We start from the raw sequence: 24,082 nt of genomic DNA on the forward strand, positions 1-24,082 counted from the left end.
TATTATTTGCCACTTGGCTTTTTATTTTAAAACCTTTTCAAAACTAATAAAAAACACCAAAATAAATCAAACGTCAATTTCTACCCCGAACTACGAGGTTTTGATCCCTCACGGGTATGTAGGCAAAGGACACTCGTCCTTCCAAATCATAAAAAATGTAAATAGAATAGGTCTTTTTTCTTTTTATCACTTTAAATTCCATTTCTTAAAAGCAAGTAAGTTATAGCACATTAATTAAATGAAACCAAGAGGTTCCTGTATGATACTACGGACATAAAGGTTGCTAATACCTTCCCTTTATGTAACTAACCCCCGAACCCTAAATCTTTTCAATATGGGGCGGTTTGAACTTTTTTCCCCTTTTCTTAAAAAATTAAAATGTTCAGTCGTGAAATAAGTAGTGAGTCAAAAGCTAATCAAATAGCCTTGATCTCCGAAAAATGACGCGACACGCAGGATTTTAAAGGATTTAGAAAGATTTTGTTCATTTTTTTATACGGGTCAATTTTTGACCCCGTTTGTCAAACGACCCGATTTGTACCCATAACCCCATAAACCGGTTCTGTATTTGGGGAAATGATGGGATTGATGAAGATGAATGTGTTGATATGATGGAGGATTATCCATATAATTGACGATTTCTCCGTGATTTATAATTGCATATAGGCTTTGCTTTTAAGTATTTTGTTAGGCATCTAGTCTTTGCCTTGAAACTTAATAGCCACTTACTCACTTATGATCAAGTATTTTGACAAGGCGTCTGGGATTTGCCTTTAAGTATTTTGTTTAGGTTGTTTAGCATTATCATGACTACTAAAGAATATTTGGCATCTAGGCTTTGAGTCATTTATGTACATTTATTTTGTGGACTTTGAACTTTGAGTCATTTATGACTATATGCAATTTATAACATATATTTATCATTTATTTTGTCTTTGTTTATAGGATTACATGTATAAGTTAAGCATATAACAAATCAGTTTAAAATTATATATCACTTTTGTTTGTGTTTGATAAGAAGCTGTGTCTAGCTTACTTTTTGAGTAAATAGCAATGATAAGTAATCATTCCAACACAATGGCTCCTCAAGCTTGAGTTTATTGAGCTATATGTTTTTCTCCTATGAATCATCAAAGTTCAGTTACCAAAAGCTAATCAAGAAATCAGTTCAAGGACTTTTTTATGGCCGTGTGTTGAAATCTCATATGACATACTCCATAACCTCAAACTATTTAAAAGCTTTGGTAAATAGGAGGAAAAAATGCATAGGTTTCCACAGCTAGAACTTTCAATTTTTTTTATCTTTGTTGTGATTGTGATGGTTCCTTTTTGATGGTTTATAGTCATATATAAAAGGCAAAGAAGCATAATGGTCACTCTAATTTTCTTTTAATAAAACAAAAACCGATCTTATACTAACTTTAGACTTGAGCAGTAGGTTCCCCCTGCATAACCTACCAATCAATAAGTACAAAAAGATTTGTATCATCTACCACTGTTGCACTTCCAAAATGTTGGATCTGAATTTAGAAAACTCAAACTATTTGTGTGTGCGCGCGCACACACATGCATACAAGACCCTGTTTGGATAAATAATTTAATTAAAAGCTTACAGCGTAAGTGTTTATATAAACTATTTACGTAAAGTCTATCCTAAAGAGCTTATAAGAATAAAGGTGAAAGCTTATGAATATGTCATAAGCATTTTCATAAGCTCACTCGAAATGTCTTACAAGTTACAAGTATAGATAAAATCAAATAAACCAATCCAAACACGCCCTTACACACATACAGAACCTACCGTCAATTGATGCAAAGCAAAACGGCATTCTGATGGGTATTTTGTAGCTAGAGTCATAAGAACTGGAACATAGTCCCCTTCGGGAATCATCATATTATCAATGACATTATCTGCTATTAAATCTGTGTTAGGAAACATGGCATCCATTGAAGAAGGAGAGAAAAACTTAACTAACTTTGTATTGATGAATATGAAAATGTTACAATGAGTGAAAGTTATCCCACTTATGGGGAGGTTACACCTATATATACTAATAGGATTAATACTACTTGTAACTAAACTATGTATCTCTAATAGTCCCCCTCAAGTTGGAAGGTATTCAAAAACACATCCAACTTGAAATGAGAAGATACAAGGAAAGATGCCGGAAATACATCGGCTAAGAAAATATCAAACAAGTGCCATCCAACAAGAAGCAACCACAACTCAAGGTTGAACCAATTGAAGGAAGGAGCATCAAAGTAACGCTTAACCACCATCCGGTAGAAGCCAATATCAACAAAGCCAATTAAGGTACAACGCTTAACCATCAAGAGTGTTCAATCACTCAAGATAGAAGCACAAGGCAAGAAATACAAGGATATCCAAAAATCAATGATGATATCCAAAATAAAGTGCAAGGAAGGGTCATAGTCTACAATGGAATGAGGTCATATACAAGACCAAGGTTCCAAAGATAAAAAATGATGCCCTCCAATGCCGAGTCGAAACAAGAAAAAACCAAATGCAAGGAAGAGCCATAGTCAACAATGGAAGGAGGTCATACGTTGAACAAACTTCACACCAAAAGTACCATGAAGCAACAAGACCAAGCTTCCAAAGATAAAAGTGATGCCCTCCTATGCCAAGCCGAGACAAGAAAACCAAATGCAAGTCAATAGAGATGCATAGCCATGTGATGTGTCTTCAAAGCATAGAAAACAAATCCATGTTGATGCATTCAAACCATAGGCCAAAACCAATGCTTCCAAGAATGAAGCATAACAAATATCCAAAGAAAATAGCCTTCAATTGTCACCATAATAGACAAACCAGCAGCAAACAATAGGCCAAAGCACAAGCTTCAGAAAGCAAACCACTCCAAGCAACAATCCAGGACAGAAATGAATGGCAGATAAATCAACATAACCACTAGCACATGAGCTTTGGCACACACATAAGTATTCAGCCACTGCCACAAAAATCAGGAGGAAACACAATGCAAAAGAACCTTGTATAGACCAACTACCATTTAACCAAAGGAACAATCATTGCATTTGTGTGCAGCAAAGGAAATCAACAATTATTTGAGCAAAAGCTCCCTGCATATATCAGACTAACAAAGCTTGGTGCATGAACCATAGCATGAATAACTCCACAATGAATGATCACCAACTGATGGAAGGGCAATGCATTATTGCATACAATTAACACCAATAAAACAAAACCTGACATATTAGAACAAGAGAAGGCTCCAAATTGGAGCTGAAAAATGCAGCACCCAATGAATCCAAGATAGTGTGGTATCAAAAATACATGAGAATTGAAACACCTCTGATCAACATGCTGCACCAAACCCAAACACTCTTTTGTATCATGCTTTCATGTCAAATTCAGAGTTGAAAAGTACATCATTGGAAGCAATAAGTAATACTCAACCCACAATTGAATAATGTCCTCGCACAACGCCAGTTCACCAATAACCAGTGCTATCAGATTGAACGTAACACCAATATGTTTTCAGTGAGGAATTTCAACAAACACCTTGGAAGCAATATGCGATAAAGACCAAAACACTACAATCTCAAGGTACAGAGAAAATGAATCTGAATCACAAAAGAAAAGTAGTGGAAACTAGACCTTGTAACTAACTCGAACAAGAAATCAGAACAGAGTTGGAACTATATGAATTGGGGAAAATGACGCAAATCGAAGCTCACGATAAAGTGGAATCGCAAACAAAATGTATCAAGAATCGAAGAACAAGAACAAAACAAAGGAATCGTTCACACAACATACAGACACAGACGAAACTAGATTGCGATCAAATCAAAGACAATTGGTCGAAAATTGAAACCGAAGTGAAAACTGAAGTAGAATCGCAAACAGTAGTGAAAAGCGATGGAAACAGAATAGCAATCGCAAGAACAAGAAGAAACTGAATCACAAAACTGAAATCAAAACGGTTTGTGAACAAAATCATAAACAATGGGACTCGCAAAACAGAATGGGAAAAAGAAAGAGAAGATTGAGAAAAAAATTGATTTTCTCGAGAAAATATAGAAGGAAAATAACAGTGAAAGGAAAAAGGAATTGAGGAAAAATAAACGATGAGAAAATTGAATTTTCTCAAGAAAATGCAGCGGAATTATCCTTCAAGGTGGATACCAATCATGCTCTGATACCATGTTAGGAAACATGGCCTCCATTGATGAAGGAGAGAAAAGCTTAACTAACTTTGTATTGATGAATATGAAAATGTTACAATGAGTGAAAGTTATCCCACTTATGGGGAGGTTACACCTATATATACTAATAGGATTAATACTACTTGTAACTAAACTATGTATCTCTAATAATCTGCTATTAAATCATCTGTCAATTTCTCAGTTGCATCACTAAGAAGCACATCCACCACATCTATTTAATGTAGCATGGTTCTAGTTAAATGATTAAGAACGATATAAAGATAACTAGGATTTGATTCTATTTTTACATTAATGATTCAATATTCCGTTATAGAGAACTAAGCAACACAAAGTGGAGTATGTAATTTCTTCTTGATGACGATGTGACTTTCTTGAAGCTATAGAGTGTAGCTTTTATCGAAACTACAGTGGCACACCGTGATTTTCCCAAATTTAATGCTGATCCAAACTAGCACGGCTAGATATATAATTTGATTGCCAATCATTACTTTTACAACTTATGCAAAAACATAAGAAGAGAGGGGAGGGTCAATCATTACTTTTATAAGTTGCTTTCGGATAAACAACTTGAACATAGAACAAGGTAAAATACGGAGATATTTAAGAGAAGGAGCATGCATTTTTTGTTTTATCTTGTGTCATTTGAATGGAACTCTTTTCAGTAAGTCTCCGTGAGATTGAAGGTAAAATATTAGAGTTCAAACTTTGGTGATAGATTTTGACACAAACACACGTGAAGAGAAAAGGAAACATAAGTTACCTTTTTTGTTTCATCTTGTATGTATATAGGTTGGTCCTCTTTCCAATTTGGCATTGATTCTTGTACATACTTCGGCATATCTGAGGTAATATGAACCTTTAACTGTTAAGACTTGAAGAAAGCATCTATAAGTCAATGTATTTTGTAACACCCCACTTTATTTTAAGTTTAATATTATTATGTTAAGTGTAGAGAGTAAGTGAATGGATTGATATTATTGTTGTTGCGGTGTTGTTATGTTGTGAGTCGTGGTGAGAAATGATTAGAGTAATAATGTTGAGTGAGAAGTGGCTTAAGGAATTAAATGAGGCGAAAGGAGAAACTCAAAACAAAAATATATAGATAAACGGTGGCAAGTGTACAAAAAGTAAGATTTAAATAAGTGGGGGAGGGAAAGAGTAAAAGAAGAGTAAGTAGCACCCGAAGAGTTTAAGAAGAGTGTTAGCCCAAATATAAATAGAACATTAGGAAAAGAGATTAGTTAGTTTCTTTTTGGCTGAACGTGAAAGGAGAAAAGAGAGAAGCAGAGAAGAAAACAGAACCCTGGTTGCAAACAAGCCAAATTGGAGGTTTCAACCAACGAATTCGGGGTAAGGGGGAGAATCTCTTCATCTCTAGGGTGTAATCTTTCTGTTTTTAGGGTTGTAGAGGGATTAGAGAAAATGAGAACTATGGCGATGTTGAATGAGAATAGTACATATTGTTGCTATTTAAGAAACTTAATTGTGTGGAAAGATTAAAATTCAAAAAGACAAAGTTAGGGTATTTGATTTGAGCCTTTAATCATGTAAAGAGTGATGCAATCAGATAAATTGTGTGAGAAAGTAGTGTTTGGATGTTAGGTTAACTCTAGGTAATGTTTCATATTAGTTTGAGATCATAAGGGCTCTGAAAGTGGAATTTTTGGGCAACTTAGAAGCATTCCCGTAGCTCAAAAACATAGAACACGGAGACATCAACAACGTAAGTTATGCTCAAAATACTAATTTGTCCTCCCTTTTCTGTACCGAATTGGATTTAGGCCTCTTCATGAAAAATGTAGATATGAATGTTAGCTGTATTTTAGTTTTGGTTTGACTCATTTTAAACTTATACAACTTGATTTATGATCAAATTACTATACCAAGTCATGCAGCACTTTTCATGGAAATTCAGCATAATCTTTTTTGTGAGCCTTACAACAATCCTAGAGAATAATAGCGATTTTAAGAAGGTTGTTAACGTGAAAGTTAAGGGTAAGGGTCCTAAACTGCATAACTAAATGAGGGAGTGGGTTTAAGCGTAATTAGAAGTAATCATCCCAAAAATAATAGTGAGCCTAAAGGGTGAAGTAGTTAAACAGTAGGAGGAGAAAACTAGTGAGATATAGATGTGTAACTCATTGAGATTAATAATGTCGGCAATGAAAATTATATATATATATATATATATATATATAAATAAGATGTTAATAACGAAGATGTATGGAGGTGAAGTTTGATGACGAGGAGCGTAATAATTCTATATGTTGTTATGAGAAAGAGAGTCGATAACATATAAACTATTATTCTTCAAAAAAAAAAAACATATAAACTATTATGACGATGAGAATGATGATGTTTATCTATGATGATGATGAGAGTGGAGATGATGTTTTGTGTGCTTGCATTAGAGTCGTGCATCTTAGGGGGCGTCTTACATTAATATGTGGATTATGTGCTTAAGTGTATATGTTTAATATTTGCCGAATTTATTTCCTTGTGTTCATATAGAATCTAGGGCATGATGTCTTGCATTGTTATGTAGGTGAAAGTCCAATAACATACCTCCGGCAAATTATGTAGGTGAAAGTCTAGTAACATACCTCTGGCAATTTATGTAGGTGAAAGTCCAGTAACATAACTCTAGTGAAATGACGAGTAGGTGTGGTACCGCGCTCATATAGGTCATTAAGGATGTCCATGTGCATTATATATGACGATGTTTGTACTTGTGTTTGAAAATTTGGGAATGGTGTGCTGCAATGATTTGTGAAGAGGAGAGATTATACTTAATAAATGTTGAAAATTGATGAGATAGTAGAGATTGTATCCTTATGTTATTAAATTATGATGCGTATTTTTCCTATTATTATGTTATGGCAGGATTTCTCACCCTTTATTTTTGTTATGTTTATTTCCTTTATGGTGATTGTACGGTGAGTACAGACACTCAGGTCAACGAAGAGTAGCTTTGGGACGTTTAACAGGTGGCGAAGAGAGATGTTATCCGCATCAATTTCTTTTCTTTTAGTAGTTGAAAATAAAAATGTAAACGTTGCGTGCTCTGATTCCTGTAACACTAGGGTTGGGGAAAACGACTATATGTCTTGAATTGCAAATTTGATTTACTTATGAGAACCTTGTTTGTTTTATTTATGAATATCGAAGAACGAGTATGAGATATTATTATTATTATTATGAATCATTTGACAATTTATTCTATAAAGGTACAATTTTTTATTAAGGAAGCATTTGGTATGCTAACTTAGTGGTAAAGTGTTCGAGTTATGTAGCATCCTTGCTAATAAAAATATAATCATTCTTACGAATAATATTTATAATATTCTCACGAGAAATAGGGTGTTGCGTATTCTCCTTTGTAAGTTTCTACTGATGAGTAAAATAGAAGAATCTCCCATTAACTGCATCAATGACACGGGATAAGAAGGCTCAAAAACCTTGGCATCGCTTCTTTCTAGTATAAACTTATTCACATCTGTATCTGTTGAAACAATGGTAGGGCTTCTAAATATGTGTGACTTGAACTCTTCACCATACCTACAACAGGTTGTAGCAATAGACCACAAATCCTTGTCAAAAAACAAACAATCTCACACGAATTTTTTATTTAATTAAAGTGACATTAATAATCATTTTGTAACTGTCTCTTAGGTGATTTGAACTCTTTCTCTTGAGGTTGAAAAATTAAGCTCTTATTATGTCACGACCCAATCTCTGGTCATGATCAACACACATGCTAACATTAAATCAACATAAATTTAGCATGACTAGCCTAATACACTATGACATATACACTTTTATAAAATACATATTGTTGGCGTTTTACGGTGTCAGTAATTTGCATGACATTCCAAAATGTTAATTTGTTACAAGAATAATGTATATAAAAACTATCTCCTTGTTGGTACGTCTTAAAGAGAGTAAAATCGCTTTTTTTTAAGAAGAGTAAAATCGCTTATAATTATAGTTACAATGAATGAAAAGTGTACCACCCTAAACCCCACATATTATTTTTTTAATAAAAATACAATAATCAATTTAACATGCAAGGGGTCACGCATCTTCTTCATTTCAAAAATACTTCATTTAAATTTTAAACGTCGCAACGGAATAATTTTCAAAATATAAAAAAAATATTCACATTTATAATTCCACATCAAAACTGAATTCAAAAGAATTCTAAAGCCTAGTCTAAAATAAAATAAATCCACAATCCCTAGTGTCACAGATCAGAGCTTGACTCAATAAAGACTCCCAAAAGCAATAAGAAAACGAGTAGACTTCAAAGCCATCCTCAAAGACCCGCTGCTACTAAACTTCTTCTTCCTGCAAATCTACACCACAAGGGTGTAGGCGCCCAACCCGCCACTAAAGAGTGAGAATATACTCAACATAAGAAATGCATAAACACATGTATAAATCCAGATAAAAGAACACTTCAATTACATTTAGACATGTATGCATCACGGTCAGATAATATTCACATTTAAATATAAAATTTCATTTAATAAAAATCAAATAGGCATCAATCAACATCTTATAATAACATGTGAGCATCAACAATCATATATTCATATATAAATTATTCACATCATTTAATAATCACCTTTCATCATTTAATAGACACAGACATATCACCATATTTAAATAAACTCATCTTCAACTATAAATTTATATATATAGATACTACATCATCAAATATACTACATGCTCAAATATATATTTGTATATAGATACTACATCGTCCAATATACTACATCTTCAAATATATATTTATATATATATAGATACTACATCGTCAAATATACTACATCATCAAATATATATTTATATATATATAGATACTACATCGTCAAATATACCACATCTTTAAATATGCTTAACAATGAATGCAATGTCCCTAACTCGACTCTATATGCATGTGGTACCAAACCTATCACCATCGTCAAATATTTTGGACATCAGAGGTATGTTACTGATTTTGTCCACACCATCGTCAAATACAACATCGTTAAATAGGACTGACCATGAATGCATGAACACCAAGTAAAACTCAACAATGCACATCTATATATGACTCGACAATTACACATCTATAGATAACACATCTTTATATAGAACATCTTTATATAACGCATATTTAAAACACACATCTTCAAATAGCACATCCTTATATAACACATCTTTGACGTCTATTCCCTTTAGGAAACTCTAGTCAAGTATCAGCTATGAAACTCATGATCCATTAGATTAAGACTCTAACCAGGTACACAAATAAATAGGAAATTAAGTATACGAAGGTACATGCATACGTAGGCAACAAGTTAAGGCTTAATATCTATAGTTTCACAATTTTTTTTTTATAGAACTAATTGTCTTATCACTCGACCAACTGACCCAATTTGTAAATGGTTAAGCAACACTAACAGAGAAGGATCAAAGAATACAAGTATAGAATAATGAAATATAGTGTTCAACAATTAAAGGGTTCCGAAATTATATTATAACAATTACATATAGCACACGTCAATAGCATAATAAGCATAACTAACACAAGCTAAATCCAAAAAAATTCCAATAGCAGGAGGAAAACATGGAGGTTAAGCCAAATCAAAATTAAGAGTATAATTAATAATTGAAACTTCAAATAAGTTACAAACTCGACCACTCTTATTTATATTTTTCAAAACAAAACATAATCATATTTTAAATCATGAATTTAGCATGAAAACAGCGTATTTCAGAAACGAAAATCAAACACGTAATTACAACAACATAAAAAGAACATGAATTTAATCATAGATTCATCAAAGAAATAAGAAAACAACGAAAATTAACAACCCTTCACTAGCCACATGAGTACAAAACCCTTATGATGAATAGAGACTCCCCCCTTACCTCTAGTTTCACCGAATAAATGAATTTCTACTGTTGAAACTCTCCCTAAGCTCCTTTCTTTGCCTCTTTTCTCCACAACCCTATTTTTCTTTGATCTCTAATCTTTTTCTTTGTTTGTTGTAACCCTAATTCTCTAATGCTCTCCTCTATTTATGTAACGCCCCGTTTTTCAGCACCCAAAAATTGTGTCTGTTTTTTTTTTTTAACGAAAGAATAAATAAAACCTTTTTAAACTCAAGTCATAGACTTTTATTAACAAAATAAATTAAAGATTCCTTTTCAAAATGAACGTCAGAGTTATATAGCGCTTTGTGTGACGACTGATCAATTTACAAAACACACTTACATCCCTACGCAGAGAGAAAGTTTCCTAACGAAAGTATTAACTAAAAATTAAAAAAAATCCTAAATAAATAAAAGAAAAAGACAAAGAACATGGTATATTTTATTTTTATTTGATCTTAAACTAAAATAAACGAGGTAGCATAATATTATACTATTAATATTAAATATTCTTAAAATTACGGGTCTTACAATTTATAACCACCAATTGAGTTTGTTTCTCACTTAATCTTTTTAACAAATTCAAATTTTATTTATTTTTTATTTTCGCAAATAAACTTTAGACACATTAACTATCTGCACCCTCATTTCCCTATTCTCACCAAAAATGCTACTTTCTTCTTAAAACTTATCTTCTCTCAATCTCTTTTTAATTAAACTATTATAATTAATTAAATTTTTATTTTATATATACTATCCTTTTTAGTCCAATGTCTCTATCCCAATTAACTAATAAAAAAAAAGTCCACCCAAACATGCCAAAAACTAATTTAATTCAAATAAAAATAATGTCACACAATCAACACTATTACTAAAAATAATAATACTATATTACCTAATAAACTAATATTAAAAATTGGGGTGTTACAAAAAGCACAAATGACGACAACCATTCAATATAAAGATCTTCCACAAAGAATAAATTTTTTAATACATACGAGAATCTAAAATACAACGATCTAAATAACACTTTTTTATTAAATCCTTAGCATGAATCGATTGTTATTCATACAAGAAACTTTTACAAACACACCTACAATATAAAATAACAATAAATTTGTTGTATCTCATCATTTAGCTAATCTAACTATGTTCACATAAACCTCATCGTCTCTTCACTGTGGCGAACAATAACTACGAGCATATAACACAGGCTGAATTATCTCTTTGTCAAAACAAACATGTATCTATTTTGAAATACTATGAACAATTAGTTTGTGTGCTACATTCTCTCTTCGTTGCAGCAAACATAAAATATCTAAAATTACTATGAACATGTAACTCATAAGCTACATTATCTCTTTGTTGTAGCAAACAACTATTATCTTAAATTACTATGAGTAAGTAATTCATAGGTTGCATTATCTCTTTGTTGCACTGAATGACAATTATCTTAAATTACTATGAGCATTTAACTCAAAGGCTGCATTATTCGTTGTTGAACCGAAAAGCTATTATCTTAAATTACTGTGAGCACTTAACTTATATGCTGCATTATCTCTTCCCTTCAGCGAATGGCTATTATCTTAAATTACTATGAGCACTTAACTCATATGCTGCATTATTCTTTGTTGCAGAAAATGGCCATTATCTTAAATTAATAAGAGCACTTAACGCATAGGCTGCATTATCACTTCGTTGCAACAAATGACTATTATCTTAGATTACTTCGAGCACTTAACTATTTGGCTGCATTATCTATTTGTTGCAGCAAACAACTATCTATCGTAACCAGTGGCGGAGCCACGTGGGGACTGGGGAAGTCCAGTAACATAACTCTGGCGAAATGATGAGTAGGTGTGGTACCGCGTTCATATAGGTCATTAAGGGTGTCCATGTGCATTATATATGACGATTTTTGTACTTGTGTTTGAAAATTTGGAAATGGTGTGTTGCAGTGATTTGTGAATAGATGAGATTATACTTAATAAATGTTGAAAATTGATGAGATAGTAGAGATTGTATCCTTATGTTATTTAATTATGATGCGTGCTTTTCCCTATTATTATGTAATGGCAGGATTTCTCACCCCTTATTTTTGTTGTGTTTCTTTCTTTTATGGTGATTGTACGGTGAGTACAGTCACTCAGGTCGATGAAGAGTAGCTTTGGGACGTTTAGAAGGTGGCAAAGAGAGATGTTATCCACATCAATTTCTTTTCTTTTAGTAGTTGAAAATAAAAATGTAGACGTTGCGTGCTCTGATTCCTGTAACACTGGGGTTGGGGGAAAACGACTATATGTCTTGAATCGCAAATTTGATTTACTTATGAGAACCTTGTTTATTTTATTTATGAATATCGAAGAACAAGTATGAGATATTATTATTATTATGAATCATTTGACAATTTATTCTATAAAGGTACAATTTTTTATTAAGGAAGCATTTGGTATGCTAACTTAGTGGTAAAGTGTTCGAGTTATGTAACATCCTTGCTAATAAAAATATAATCATTCATGCGAATAATATTTATAATATTCTCACGAGAAATATGGTGTTACGCATTCTCCTTTGTAAGTTTTTACTGATGAGTAAAATAGAAGAATCTCACATTAACTGCATCAATGACACGGGATAAGAAGGCTCAAAAACCTTGGCATCGCTTCTTTCTAGTATAAACTTATTCACATCTGTATCTGTTGAAACAATGGTAGGGCTTCTAAATATGTGTGACTTGAACTCTTCACCATACCTACAACAGGTTGCAGCAATAGACCACAAATCCTTGTCAAAAAAACAAACAATCTGACACGAATTTTTTATTTAATTAAAGTGACACTAATAATCATTTTGTAACTGTCTCTTAGGTGATTTGAACTCTATCTCTTGAGGTTGAAAAATCAAGCTCTTATTATGTCATGACCCAATCTCAGGTCATGATCAACACACATGCTAACATTAAATCAACATAAACTTAGCATGACTAGCCTAATACACTATGACATATACACTTTTATAAAATACATATTGTTGGTGTTTTACGGTGTCATTAATTTGCATGACATTCCAAAATGTTAATTTGTTACAAGAATAATGTATATGAAAACTATCTCCTTGTCGGTACGTCTTAAAGAGAGTAAAATCGCTTTTTTTTTAAGAAGAATAAAATCACTTATAATTATAGTTACAATGAATGAAACGAACAAATGACGACAACCATTCAATATAAAGATCTTCCACAAAGAATAAATTTTTTAATACATACGAGAATCTATAATACAACGATCTAAATAACACTTTTTTATTAAATCCTTAGCATGAATCGATTGTTATTCATACAAGTAACATTTACAAACACACCTACAATCTAAAATAACAATAAATTTGTTGTATCTCATCATTTAGCTAATCTAACTATGTTCACATAAACCGCATCGTCTCTTCATTGTGGCGAACAGTAACTACGAGCATATAACACATGCTGAATTATCTCTTTGTCACAGCAAACATGTATCTATTTTGAAATACTACGAACAATTAGTTTGTGTGCTACATTCTCTCTTCGTTGCAGCAAACATAAAATATCTAAAATTACTATGAACACGTAAATCATAAGCTACATTATCTCTTTGTTTAGCGAACAACTATTATCTTAAATTACTATGAGTAAGTAATTCATAGGTTCTGCATTATCTCTTCGTTGCACTGAATGACAATTATCTTAAATTACTATGAGCATTTAACTCAAAGGCTGCATTATTCTTTGTTGAACCGAAAAGCTATTATCTTAAATTACTATGAGCACTTAACTAATATGCTGCATTATCTTTTCGCTTCAGCGAATGGCTATTATCTTAAATTACTATGAGCACTTAACTCATAGGCTGCATTATTCTTTGTTGCAGCAAATGGCCATTATCTTAAATTAATAAGAGCACTTAACTCATAGGCTGCATTATCATTTCGTTACAGCAAATGACTATTATCTTAGATTACAACGAGCACTTAACTATTAGGCTGCATTATCTATTCGTTGTAGCAAACAACTATCTATTGTAACCAGTGTCGGAGCCACGTGGGGACTGGGGATGGCCATGGCCTCCCCATTAAAAAAGTTTTTTTTTTAGGTAGGAAACTACTAAAATACCCTATAGTTAATTAATTGAAAATTACAAGGTTGCCATCCTCATTTTTTTCTTCTTCTCTCTGGCGATTGAGGGGACGCCAGCTGACTCTCCGCCACCTTCACTGCTCGCGACTCCCTCTATCTTCCATCTCTCTGTTGACCCTCTCACTTGCAACTCTCGCGTACTTCACTCATGTTCTTCTCTACGTATCCATCTCTCCCTCTCTGCCCATTACTAGCCATAAACCCTAGTTGTAAGTTATTTTTTCAATCTCCTCGTTAGATTTTCCATTTTCCCTTAAGTTTTTGAATCATATTGTGTTGGTTCTTAGCTGTTATCGTTGTTTGGTGATGAATTTAAGTTTTTGATTTGGTTTCACCTTCAATTTCTCCATAACCCTTTTGAAATAACCAAACATGTTTTCCTATGATTGAATTATTATTTGAGGTTGAAACTATGTTGATTGAAGGAATATGACAAAAATGCAGGTCTATACAAGAGGGAGAAACTATGGTTGTTTGATTATTTGATAATTGATAAAAAAAAAATTATTGATTCAATTAAAGAGAATGTTTCTCGATAAAAATCAATGAGGATAACAATTTGTAAATTTTTTAGGGTTCACATATTTATATTTTCTTTTCTCATAGTTTGTTCATCAGAGCATTGATTTTATTTTTCTGATATTGTTCAGCACTATGAATAGGCTTAGTACATCAGTAACATAATGTTGGAACATTGGTGTTAAGTTTGAAGGAAAATTGGAAGATTAAACACCAAGTAATTATACTTTGATATAATGTTGTGTGAATTGAAAAAATAGAGTGTGGATGTCCCACATAATATAGAACACACACATTAGTAGTGTTTAAATTGCAGTATTTAATTTTAAATACTTGATAATGATAAAAAATAATAGTAATTATTATTTTTATTCGAGAATATCACTTCCCATAAATTTAGCTTATGGTGGTTGCGATAAGAATAAGAATTTAATTAATTTTCTTATATTTCCTTCGTTCAAATCCAATAGTTTGTTTCCTCCACTTTTGTGGATTTGTTTCTTTTGATCCTATCCACAAGTGTTGTTAAACTGATTAATGGATAAACTCCATTTTAATCTTATCCATTAGAATAACTGCTGTCGCAATTTTTGCTAAAACAATTACAGAATCTCTATATAAATAGAGGACTCCACTCAGTTCAAAAAAATACACCAAAGAGTTTCATTGACTTGTCGGGAACTCTTTCTCTATTCTCCCTTTCTTGACTTGTGTTGACGAGTCTTTCTTCTCTTCATCTCCTTTTTCTGTCCCTTCGGAATTAAGAGTGTTCTTAAGACCATAGTCCCTTTTCGGTTTAATGTCCCTTCGATATTTTTATGTCCTTCGGAATAAAAAATAATTTAAGATCATAGTCCCTTTTTTCGGTATAATGTCCCTTCAAAATTATGAATGATCTTAAAATATATTCTTCTTTGAATCTTGAAGAAGTTAGACAGAGTGGCGTAAAACCATATTTGAGTGATCATAGTATCATAGTTGGAGAAGTTAATAATTAGAATGGTGGTAACACCATATTTGAGTGGTCTCAGCACCATAATAGAGTGGTAAGAGTACCATATTAAAGTGGTTTCAGTATTAAAAGAGTGGTCTTAGTACCATATTGAAGGTGTAATTCTCGAACGGTTTTCTACAGTGCAGTAGTTAACCGAACAGTTGTAGCTGGGCTTGTTTTATCCTGAAGGCGGCGTGGTTGATAGTCTGCCTTGCACAATTTTGGGCAGTGCCACGAAACGTCTTAAAGAGAGCGACCTGGTCGTGACTCAAGCTAGTAACAACTTCGGTAGAAAATAGAATTTGGAAAACCAAAATACAACACTTTGGAAAACCAAAAACAACAATTTTAAGACGTTTCGATTGCTATGTCTACCAAAGAAGTAACTTATTAAGGTTCAATTGTCCCTACATACAACAAGGATAAATCAAACTATAGAAATACATCTATTGACTGAAACGATGAAGTGATTGTTGTTATAAACAACAATACTAAGAAATTCACATATGTGACTTTGAATTTGTTTGAAATTTGTTTTCAAAAATCAAAACCTCATTGTGAATAAAAAAATCAAACACGTAGTCATGAGACTTGCCACGGAGGTAGTAAGAAGTGCCCTAGAGGATAGTTACCAGGTCAATGCTTCCTTCCTGCTAGCAACGAAAAAGGCGTCATGTTAGGGTCTGATAAAACTTATAACTACTATTTGTTATCATTTTTTTTATCGTATGATGATGCATGCCCAGTGTAAACACAAAGAGAAGCATGTCTGCCGAAAAATAGAAATGAAAAAATTAAGATCATTCTTAAAAATGTTCACTGTCATCAAATTTTCAGAGCTCGCAATTAGGCAGTAAATTATGAACTCTTCCTCCTTCTTGTTGGCTAGGTAGTAATTGATCATTTCCACTCAAAGGACAAATGAAGAAACTTAGTTTCATATTTCAGGAGTCATAACTGAAAAGGAAAACATGCTGTGTTTATGTGATAGTACTGGAAATTTATATTGGTGTTGCTATATTCCTATGGATCCTAAGCCAAACTTATACTGATTTAATGGCAGTAAATTTTAGACTCAGAGATACATCGGGTAGTGTGGAAGCTGAATTAGGTATCTGTAGTGTGTCCTAATATATTCACTATGGTTAATCTGGCAAAAGTTATTATGCATAAGGATTTCCTTATGCATGATGCATAAGCAAATCAGAACCATTAGATCAAGGACAGGTGTAATGATCCAGATACATACAAACACTGCTTTGATTGATTCACGAAACTCCTCTTCTCTGCTTCCGCATCCCAAAATGGGTCACGCGATTCAACCTCCCCTTCTTCATCCTCTCCCTGCACTGACTCCGATTCTGACTCTGACCACTCTTCCCGCCGCCGACGTCATCGCCGTGAAAAGGACCGCCGCAGAAAAACTGGCATTTGATGACGAAGATGATAGATCAGGTGAAACTTTCAAACTCGATTTCGGCTGCGAAAGAATTGCTTTGATCTTCAACGGATGAGTTAGTTTCAACGAGGCATGTTCGTATTCGTCGATTATGTTGGCTAAATCTTCATCGTTGGTGATGGAAATCAACGTTTCTAAATCTCTGTTAGCTAATTGACACCGGAAAGTCACAGATGAACCACACAATTCTTCAAGCTTCACCATCAATTCTGTAAAATATCAACAAAATCGATGAGTATAATGAACGAATAGAGCAATTTGTAAGAGAGAGATGATAATATTCGACGATGCGAACCTGAGAATGAAATGAAACGATCGACGACGAGGACTCTGGTGTGACCGCCGACGTAACGGAGTTTACCGTCGGTGGAGCGAAGGCGGATCTTGCCACCGTAGCTATAGAGGATCTTAATAGTGTTTGAGGGTTTAGATTCCATGACTCGTTGTTGTGACTCAGTGAGTTGTATTGAAAATTAAAAAGAATATTCGAAGATTCTAGAAAGAAAGAGAGAAAGGAGTGAGGAGAGGAGAAGAAGTGTTTTCTTCTGCGTTAGAAGGTTGAGGCTTGAAACTTTGGTATGTGATTTTCGGGTGTATTAGTCAGGGGGAAGCTTGTTGATTCTCAGTTTATTTGTTCCTGTTGATTCATTACTGAATTAAATTGTTGATATTTATTTTGTAATTGAATGTGGAAGTATTAGTAATCACCTGTTCATGTATCAGGTCACCAGGATAATGGAAGTTGAGATCAACAGCCCATATGATGTTCTAGGATTATTTTACATTGTTAATTTAATTAAACTTCTCTGTCACATGGATCATGATAATGTAATTTTTTATTGTTAATTTAATTGTGCTTGAGTATTTTATATTTAAATAACATTCACAAGGCTGTTCAGTCGGTTATTTGCGAAGTACGAAATGCTTCGATGTGAAATCTGTTGGTATAAGCTGGAATTCAGATTTGATGAATTATTGAGAATATTGTGATGAATTGTGTTGTTTATGATCAATCCGGTTCGGATCTGGTGTTAGCATTACTCATAGAAACCATTTTCACTGCAAATGGTTTTGGAGTCTAACTCACTGAAACCATTTTCACTGCAAAATGGTTTTGGAGTACAACTCATAGAAACCATTTCCACTGCAAAATGGTTTTGAAACCAACTCACAGAAACCATAGCCATAGCAAAACCATTAGACAATTATTTTGGTTTCTCATAGAAGACTATCAAAACCATTAAACCATAATTATGGTTTCACTAATAATTTCAGTGTATAACATCTTAATCATTATTCAAAACCATTTTGCAGTGAATTGTGTTGTTTATGATCAATCCGGTTCAGATCTGGTGTTACCATTACTCACGGAAACCATTTTCACTGCAAAATGGTTTTGGAATACAACTCATAGAAACCATTTCCACTGCAAAATGGTTTTGAAACCAACTCACAGAAACCATAGCCATAGAAAAACCATTAGACAATTATTTTGGTTTCTCATAGAAGACTATCAAAACCATTAAACCATAATTATGGTTTCACTAATAATTTCAGTATATAACATCTTAATCATTATTCAAAACCATCTAACAATAATAATTTCATTAAAAACCATTACACAATTATTTTGGTTTCACATCCATGATTATCAAAACCATTAAACCATAATTATGGTTTCAGTAATAATTTCAGTGTATAACATGTTAAACAACGTTCCAGTAAAGAAACTCATAATCCATACTCATTTCTCTCTCTAACTCATAAAAAAATTATTCAAAACAGCTTATTTTGTGCAAAATAGCTGTTTTGCACAAATAAGTTGTTTTGTATCAATAAGTTGTTTTGAATAAGCTGTTTTGCACAAATAAGCTATTTTGTATAAATAAGTTGTTTCGAATAAGCTATTTTGTATAAATAAGCTGTTTTGAATAAGCTGTTTTGTATAAATATGTTGTTTTGAATAAGCTGTTTTGCACAAATAAGCTATTTTGTATAAATAAGTTGTTTCGAATAAGCTATTTTGCATAAATAAACTGTTTTGAATAAGTTGTTTTGCATAAATATGTTGTTTTGCATAAATAAGTTGTTTTGAATAAGTTGTTTTTTAAAATTAAATCGGGATAAGTTGTTTTGTATAAATAAGCTGTTTTGCACAAATAAGCTGTTTTGTATAAATAAGCTGTTTTGAATAAGCTGTTTTGCACAAATAAGCTATTTTGTATAAATAAGTTGTTTCGAATAAGCTGTTTTGCATAAATAAGTTGTTTTGAATAAGTTGTTTTTTAAAATGAAATCCGAATAAGCTATTTTGTATAAATAAGCTGTTTTGAGTAAGCTGTTTTGCACAAATAAGCTATTTTGTATAAATAAGTTGTTTCGAATAAGCTGTTTTGCATAAATAAGCTATTTTGAATAAGTTGTTTTGCATAAATATGTTGTTTTGCATAAATAAGTTGTTTTGAATAAGTTGTTTTTTAAAATTAAATCGGAATAAGCTATTTTGCACAAATAAGCTGTTTTGTATAAATAAGTTGTTTTGAATAAGTTGTTTTGCCCAAATAAGCTATTTTGTATAAATAAGTTGTTTCGAATAAGCTGTTTTGAATAAGTTGTTTTGCATAAATAAGTTGTTTTGAATAAGTTGTTTTTTAAAATGAAATCAAAATAAGTTGTTTTGTATAAATAAGCTGTTTTGAATAAGCTATTTTGCACAAATAAGCTGTTTTGTACAAATAAGTTGTTTCGAATAAGCTGTTTTGCATAAATAAGCTGTTTTGAATAAGTTGTTTTGCATAAATATGTTGTTTTGCATAAATAAGTTGTTTTGAATAAGTTGTTTTTTAAAATGAAATCGGAATAAGCTGTTTTGTATAAATAAGCTGTTTTGAATAAGTTGTTTTGCACAAATAAGCTGTTTTGCATAAATAAGCTGTTTTGAATAAGCAGTTTTAAAAAAAGTGATCCTAATAAGTTGTTTCGAATAAGTTGTTTTGCATAAATAAGCTATTTTGAATAAGTTGTTTTTTAAAATGAGATCGGAATAAGTTGTTTTGCATAAATAAACTATTTCGAATAAGCTATTTTGCATAAATAAATTGTTAAGAAAAAAATTATAATATGGGGCTTCATTAGGCCCACAAATAAATAGATTTTATAGTGGGCTTACTTGGGGTGTAGAAAGCAATTATGTTAGGTGTAGAAAGCAATTATGCACGGTGCATAAGGATTCCTTATGCACCATAACCACACCCGGTTAATCTTGTAAGACAATTTTTCTCTTACTGTGAGGGTGATTGGGATGCAATAATTTACATTCTGAGATAATAACCTCTGATGTGTAATTGACACAAATTTCATTATATGATATTTGATATGTTTGATATGTTCAATTTTTATAACGAAAATTGAAATTTATGGTGGATAAAGTATAAAGTCTAAGAAGAAAAATTCTAATTTAGAAATTTTTGAAGAAAAGACAACCCAACTAGTCTTATTTTTGAACTTGGGATTGTCTGGACTATATTTAGATTTTGGAGCCCAAGAGAGTTGAACTCACTAGTAAAGCCTATGAATGTGTATTCATTGGGTATGCTATAAATAACGAAACATATAGGTTTTATGACCTAAATGCTAAAGTGATCATAGATTTAAAAGATGTCGATTTCTATGTAAATATTTACCCCTTTAAATAAAAACTAGTGGGGGCTCTAGTGGGAGCACAACATTAGTCGAGGAAAAATAAATTCCCTTTTAAAAATTATGAACTAGTGGAGGCACTATATCTGATCACATTCCAGAAATAGTTATGAGAACATCGTACGAGATGTTATAGAACCTCGAGGAGGTAAGAAAGCTAGAATAGCTAAAGAGTATGAACTTGGTTTATACGTTGGAAGAAGATCCATTAAGCCTTAAAAAGCTATATTCTTAACGGATGCTAAATTATGGCAAGAAGCAATAAACGATGAAATGAATTTTCTATAGTCTAACAAAACATGACCCTTGATTGACTTGCCTTATAGTTGCAAAATCAATCGGTTGTATTTGGATTTTGGAAAAGGAAACTAAAACCTGATGGGACGGTTGATGAATACAAGGCTCTCCTTGTAGTCAAAGGTTTTAGACAAAGCGAAAAAAAATATAGACTTCTTCGATACTCATTCACCAGTCACTAGAATCATATCCATAAGAGTACTAGTCCGTTTAGCAACCGTTCACAACTCGATAGTACTCCAAATGGACGTGAAAGTTGCATTTTTTATGGTGAACTAGAAGAAGAAATCTATATGGAACAACCTGAAATTTTTTGCGATTCATGGACAAGAAAAACAAGGTATGTAAGTTAGATAATTCTTTGTGAGGTCTAAAATAAACTCTTAAGGAATGACATGAAAAAATTTGACATTATAATGCTATCGAATGAGTATAAAGTGAATGAAAGTGACAAATAATATTTGCACGATCATATGTCTCTATGAAGACGACTTGCTCATATTTGATTTAAATATTCATGTTATGAATTATGTGAAATCATTGTTTATCAACAACATTGATAAGAAAGTCATAGACAAAGTTGAAGTAATTCTTGGTTTCAAGATTACTAGATCAGAAAAGAGAACTTTTTTGATAAATCTCACAAAGTTGAGAAAATTTTAAGGAAATGTTATTATTTAAGCGTAAACTTGCTAGCATATATTATGATCCAAGTTTAAGAACATTGAGATGGAGTTAAACAAACAGAATATGCGAGCATCATTGGCAGTCCTTAGGTAAATTATTGACTGTATTATACCCGACATTGCTGATGTCGTGAAACTCTTGTGCAAGTTTACTAGTAGACAAATGAGAAGCATTGTGATGCTATTGAAAGAGTCATGAGGTGCCTTAAGAAAACTATGACTCTAAGATTAAATTATGAGGAGTAACCTATTGTACTTGAATGGTACAAGATACAAAATAGAACATCCTTCAGATGAGTCTTAAAGCGACAAGTGACTGCACATTGAGCATCATTGTAGGAGTTGTTTGTTGAAACATATGATATTGACTCAGTCCACTATGGAATGTATCTGGGATGAGAACACTAGAGAAGCCTAGTGAAGAAGCAAGTTGATAAGATGCTTGCTAGCTAAGAACCCTTAGTGGGTGAAACCGTTGTCCGAAGTGTTAATTTATTGTTATAGTCTCCAGCTATTACAAAATTGAGAATCGTTACCACAATGGTGAGAGACGATAATTAAGGCACGAATACAGAATAATTAAAGAGCTCTAAAAGGAACGGTTAAAGTATATCGTGCACGTAATGATGAAGAATTAGTTAATCCTTTGACGAAAGGAATTACTAGAAAGAAAGTCTAAACACATCCAATAGGATGAGACTAATGCCCAAAGGTCACAAGTGATGGTAACCCGACCTACATGACTGGATATCCCAAGAAATAGGTTCAATGGGTAATAACAAGTCACAAGTGATAGAACATGCTATGAGAAAAATTAAGAAAGAATGAATCCTGCAGCGACATGAGGATGAGATAATAGAAACACTTAATTAGGGGTGGAAATAGGCTAGGCCGGGCCGGGCTTTGTAAGGCCCAAGTCTGGCCTACTTCAAAAATTATAGGCCTGAGCCTGGCCTATTACCCATCATAGGCTCAATTTCGAGGCCTGGCCTGGCCTATTTAAAGGCCTGATGAAGCCTGAAAGCCTATTTAAAAGCCTATTTTACACTAAAGTCTAGCAACACATGTAAGCCTACTACTAAATAGGCCAAAATTTACGAAGGCCTAAAGCACATGAATATATGTGCTACTAAATAATGAAATCTTACAAAGGTCTAATCACACCAATATATCTACTACTAAATAACCAATCATATGAAGGCTTGAGTTTATGAGAAAAAAACTTCAACGATATCAATACTGGAAGATATATTATACATAAAAAGCTTAATAGGCCGGCCCGACGGGCTTAATAGGCTTTTTTGTAAGCCTTAGCCTGGCCTATTTAATTAAATAGGCTTTATAAAAAGCTTGAGCCTGGCCTTGTTAATAAACGAGCTGGGCCGAGCTAGGCTTTAAATAGGCTAGGTCATTGGGCCCTGTCGGACGGCCTGGCCTGTTCCCACCCCTACTCTTAATGAGATTTATACTCTATGTTGAGTGGAGTACATAGCTACATGAGTACTCATGATAGACACACCTATACGAATGTGGAACTAAGGCCGATTCCTATGGGATTTGGGGCAGAATACCTAGAGCATTCGTTAAAACTGGGATAGACGTGCATGGCCATAAACGCACGGGCTTTTAGATTACACCTTAAGAAAAGGTTTTTGTGCAGGTTCTATGTCTGAGATAAAGTTCAATGTTGTGAGAAACTCTTGTAAATCGGAATATTATCCGCTATGCAAAGGTTCAAGTTGTAGGTGACACCTTTGTTTATTAGCAACCTTATAGAAACGTATTCACGTTATTATTGAAACCATTTTTTAAATTCAAGTGGGGGATTGTTGAAACATTGGTGTTAAGTTTGAAGGAAAATTGAAAGATTAAACACCAAGTAATTATATTTTGATATAATGTTGTGTGAATTGAAAAAATAGAGTGTGGAGGTCCCACATAATATAGAACACACACATTAGTAGTGTTTAAATTGCAGTATTTAATTTTCAATACTTGATAATGATAAAAAATAATAGTAATTATTATTTTTATTCGAGAATATCACTTCCCATAAATTTAGCTTATGGTGGTTGCGATAAGAATAAGAGTTTAATTAATTTTCTTATATTTCCTTCGTTCAAATC

General features: G+C 32.7%; 1 protein-coding gene and 1 long non-coding RNA gene across 2 annotated transcripts; one reads left to right on the forward strand and one right to left on the reverse strand.

Annotated features, from left to right (window-relative positions):
* Nucleotides 1–11,141: 11,141 nt before the first annotated feature.
* LOC146915656 (uncharacterized) lies at nucleotides 11,142–12,538 on the forward strand. The gene is made up of 2 exons (XR_015013389.1): nucleotides 11,142–11,988; nucleotides 12,274–12,538. It is a non-coding gene; the product is annotated as an uncharacterized LOC146915656 (long non-coding RNA).
* A 4,610-nt stretch (nucleotides 12,539–17,148) lies between these two features.
* On the reverse strand, nucleotides 17,149–17,711 carry LOC146915657 (RAF-like serine/threonine-protein kinase PRAF). The gene is made up of 2 exons (XM_085721409.1): nucleotides 17,570–17,711; nucleotides 17,149–17,483 (listed from the first exon to the last, which is right to left on the reverse strand). The coding sequence occupies exons 1-2, from the start codon at nucleotides 17,709–17,711 to the stop codon at nucleotides 17,149–17,151; spliced, it is 477 nt and encodes a 158-aa protein (XP_085577535.1).
* Between the last annotated feature and the right edge of the window lie 6,371 nt (nucleotides 17,712–24,082).

The sequence above is a fragment of the Medicago sativa genome, chromosome 6 (genome assembly GCF_051527215.1).
Source record: "Medicago sativa cultivar Bolivia chromosome 6, Bolivia_mono, whole genome shotgun sequence".
NCBI lineage: Eukaryota > Viridiplantae > Streptophyta > Magnoliopsida > Fabales > Fabaceae > Medicago > Medicago sativa.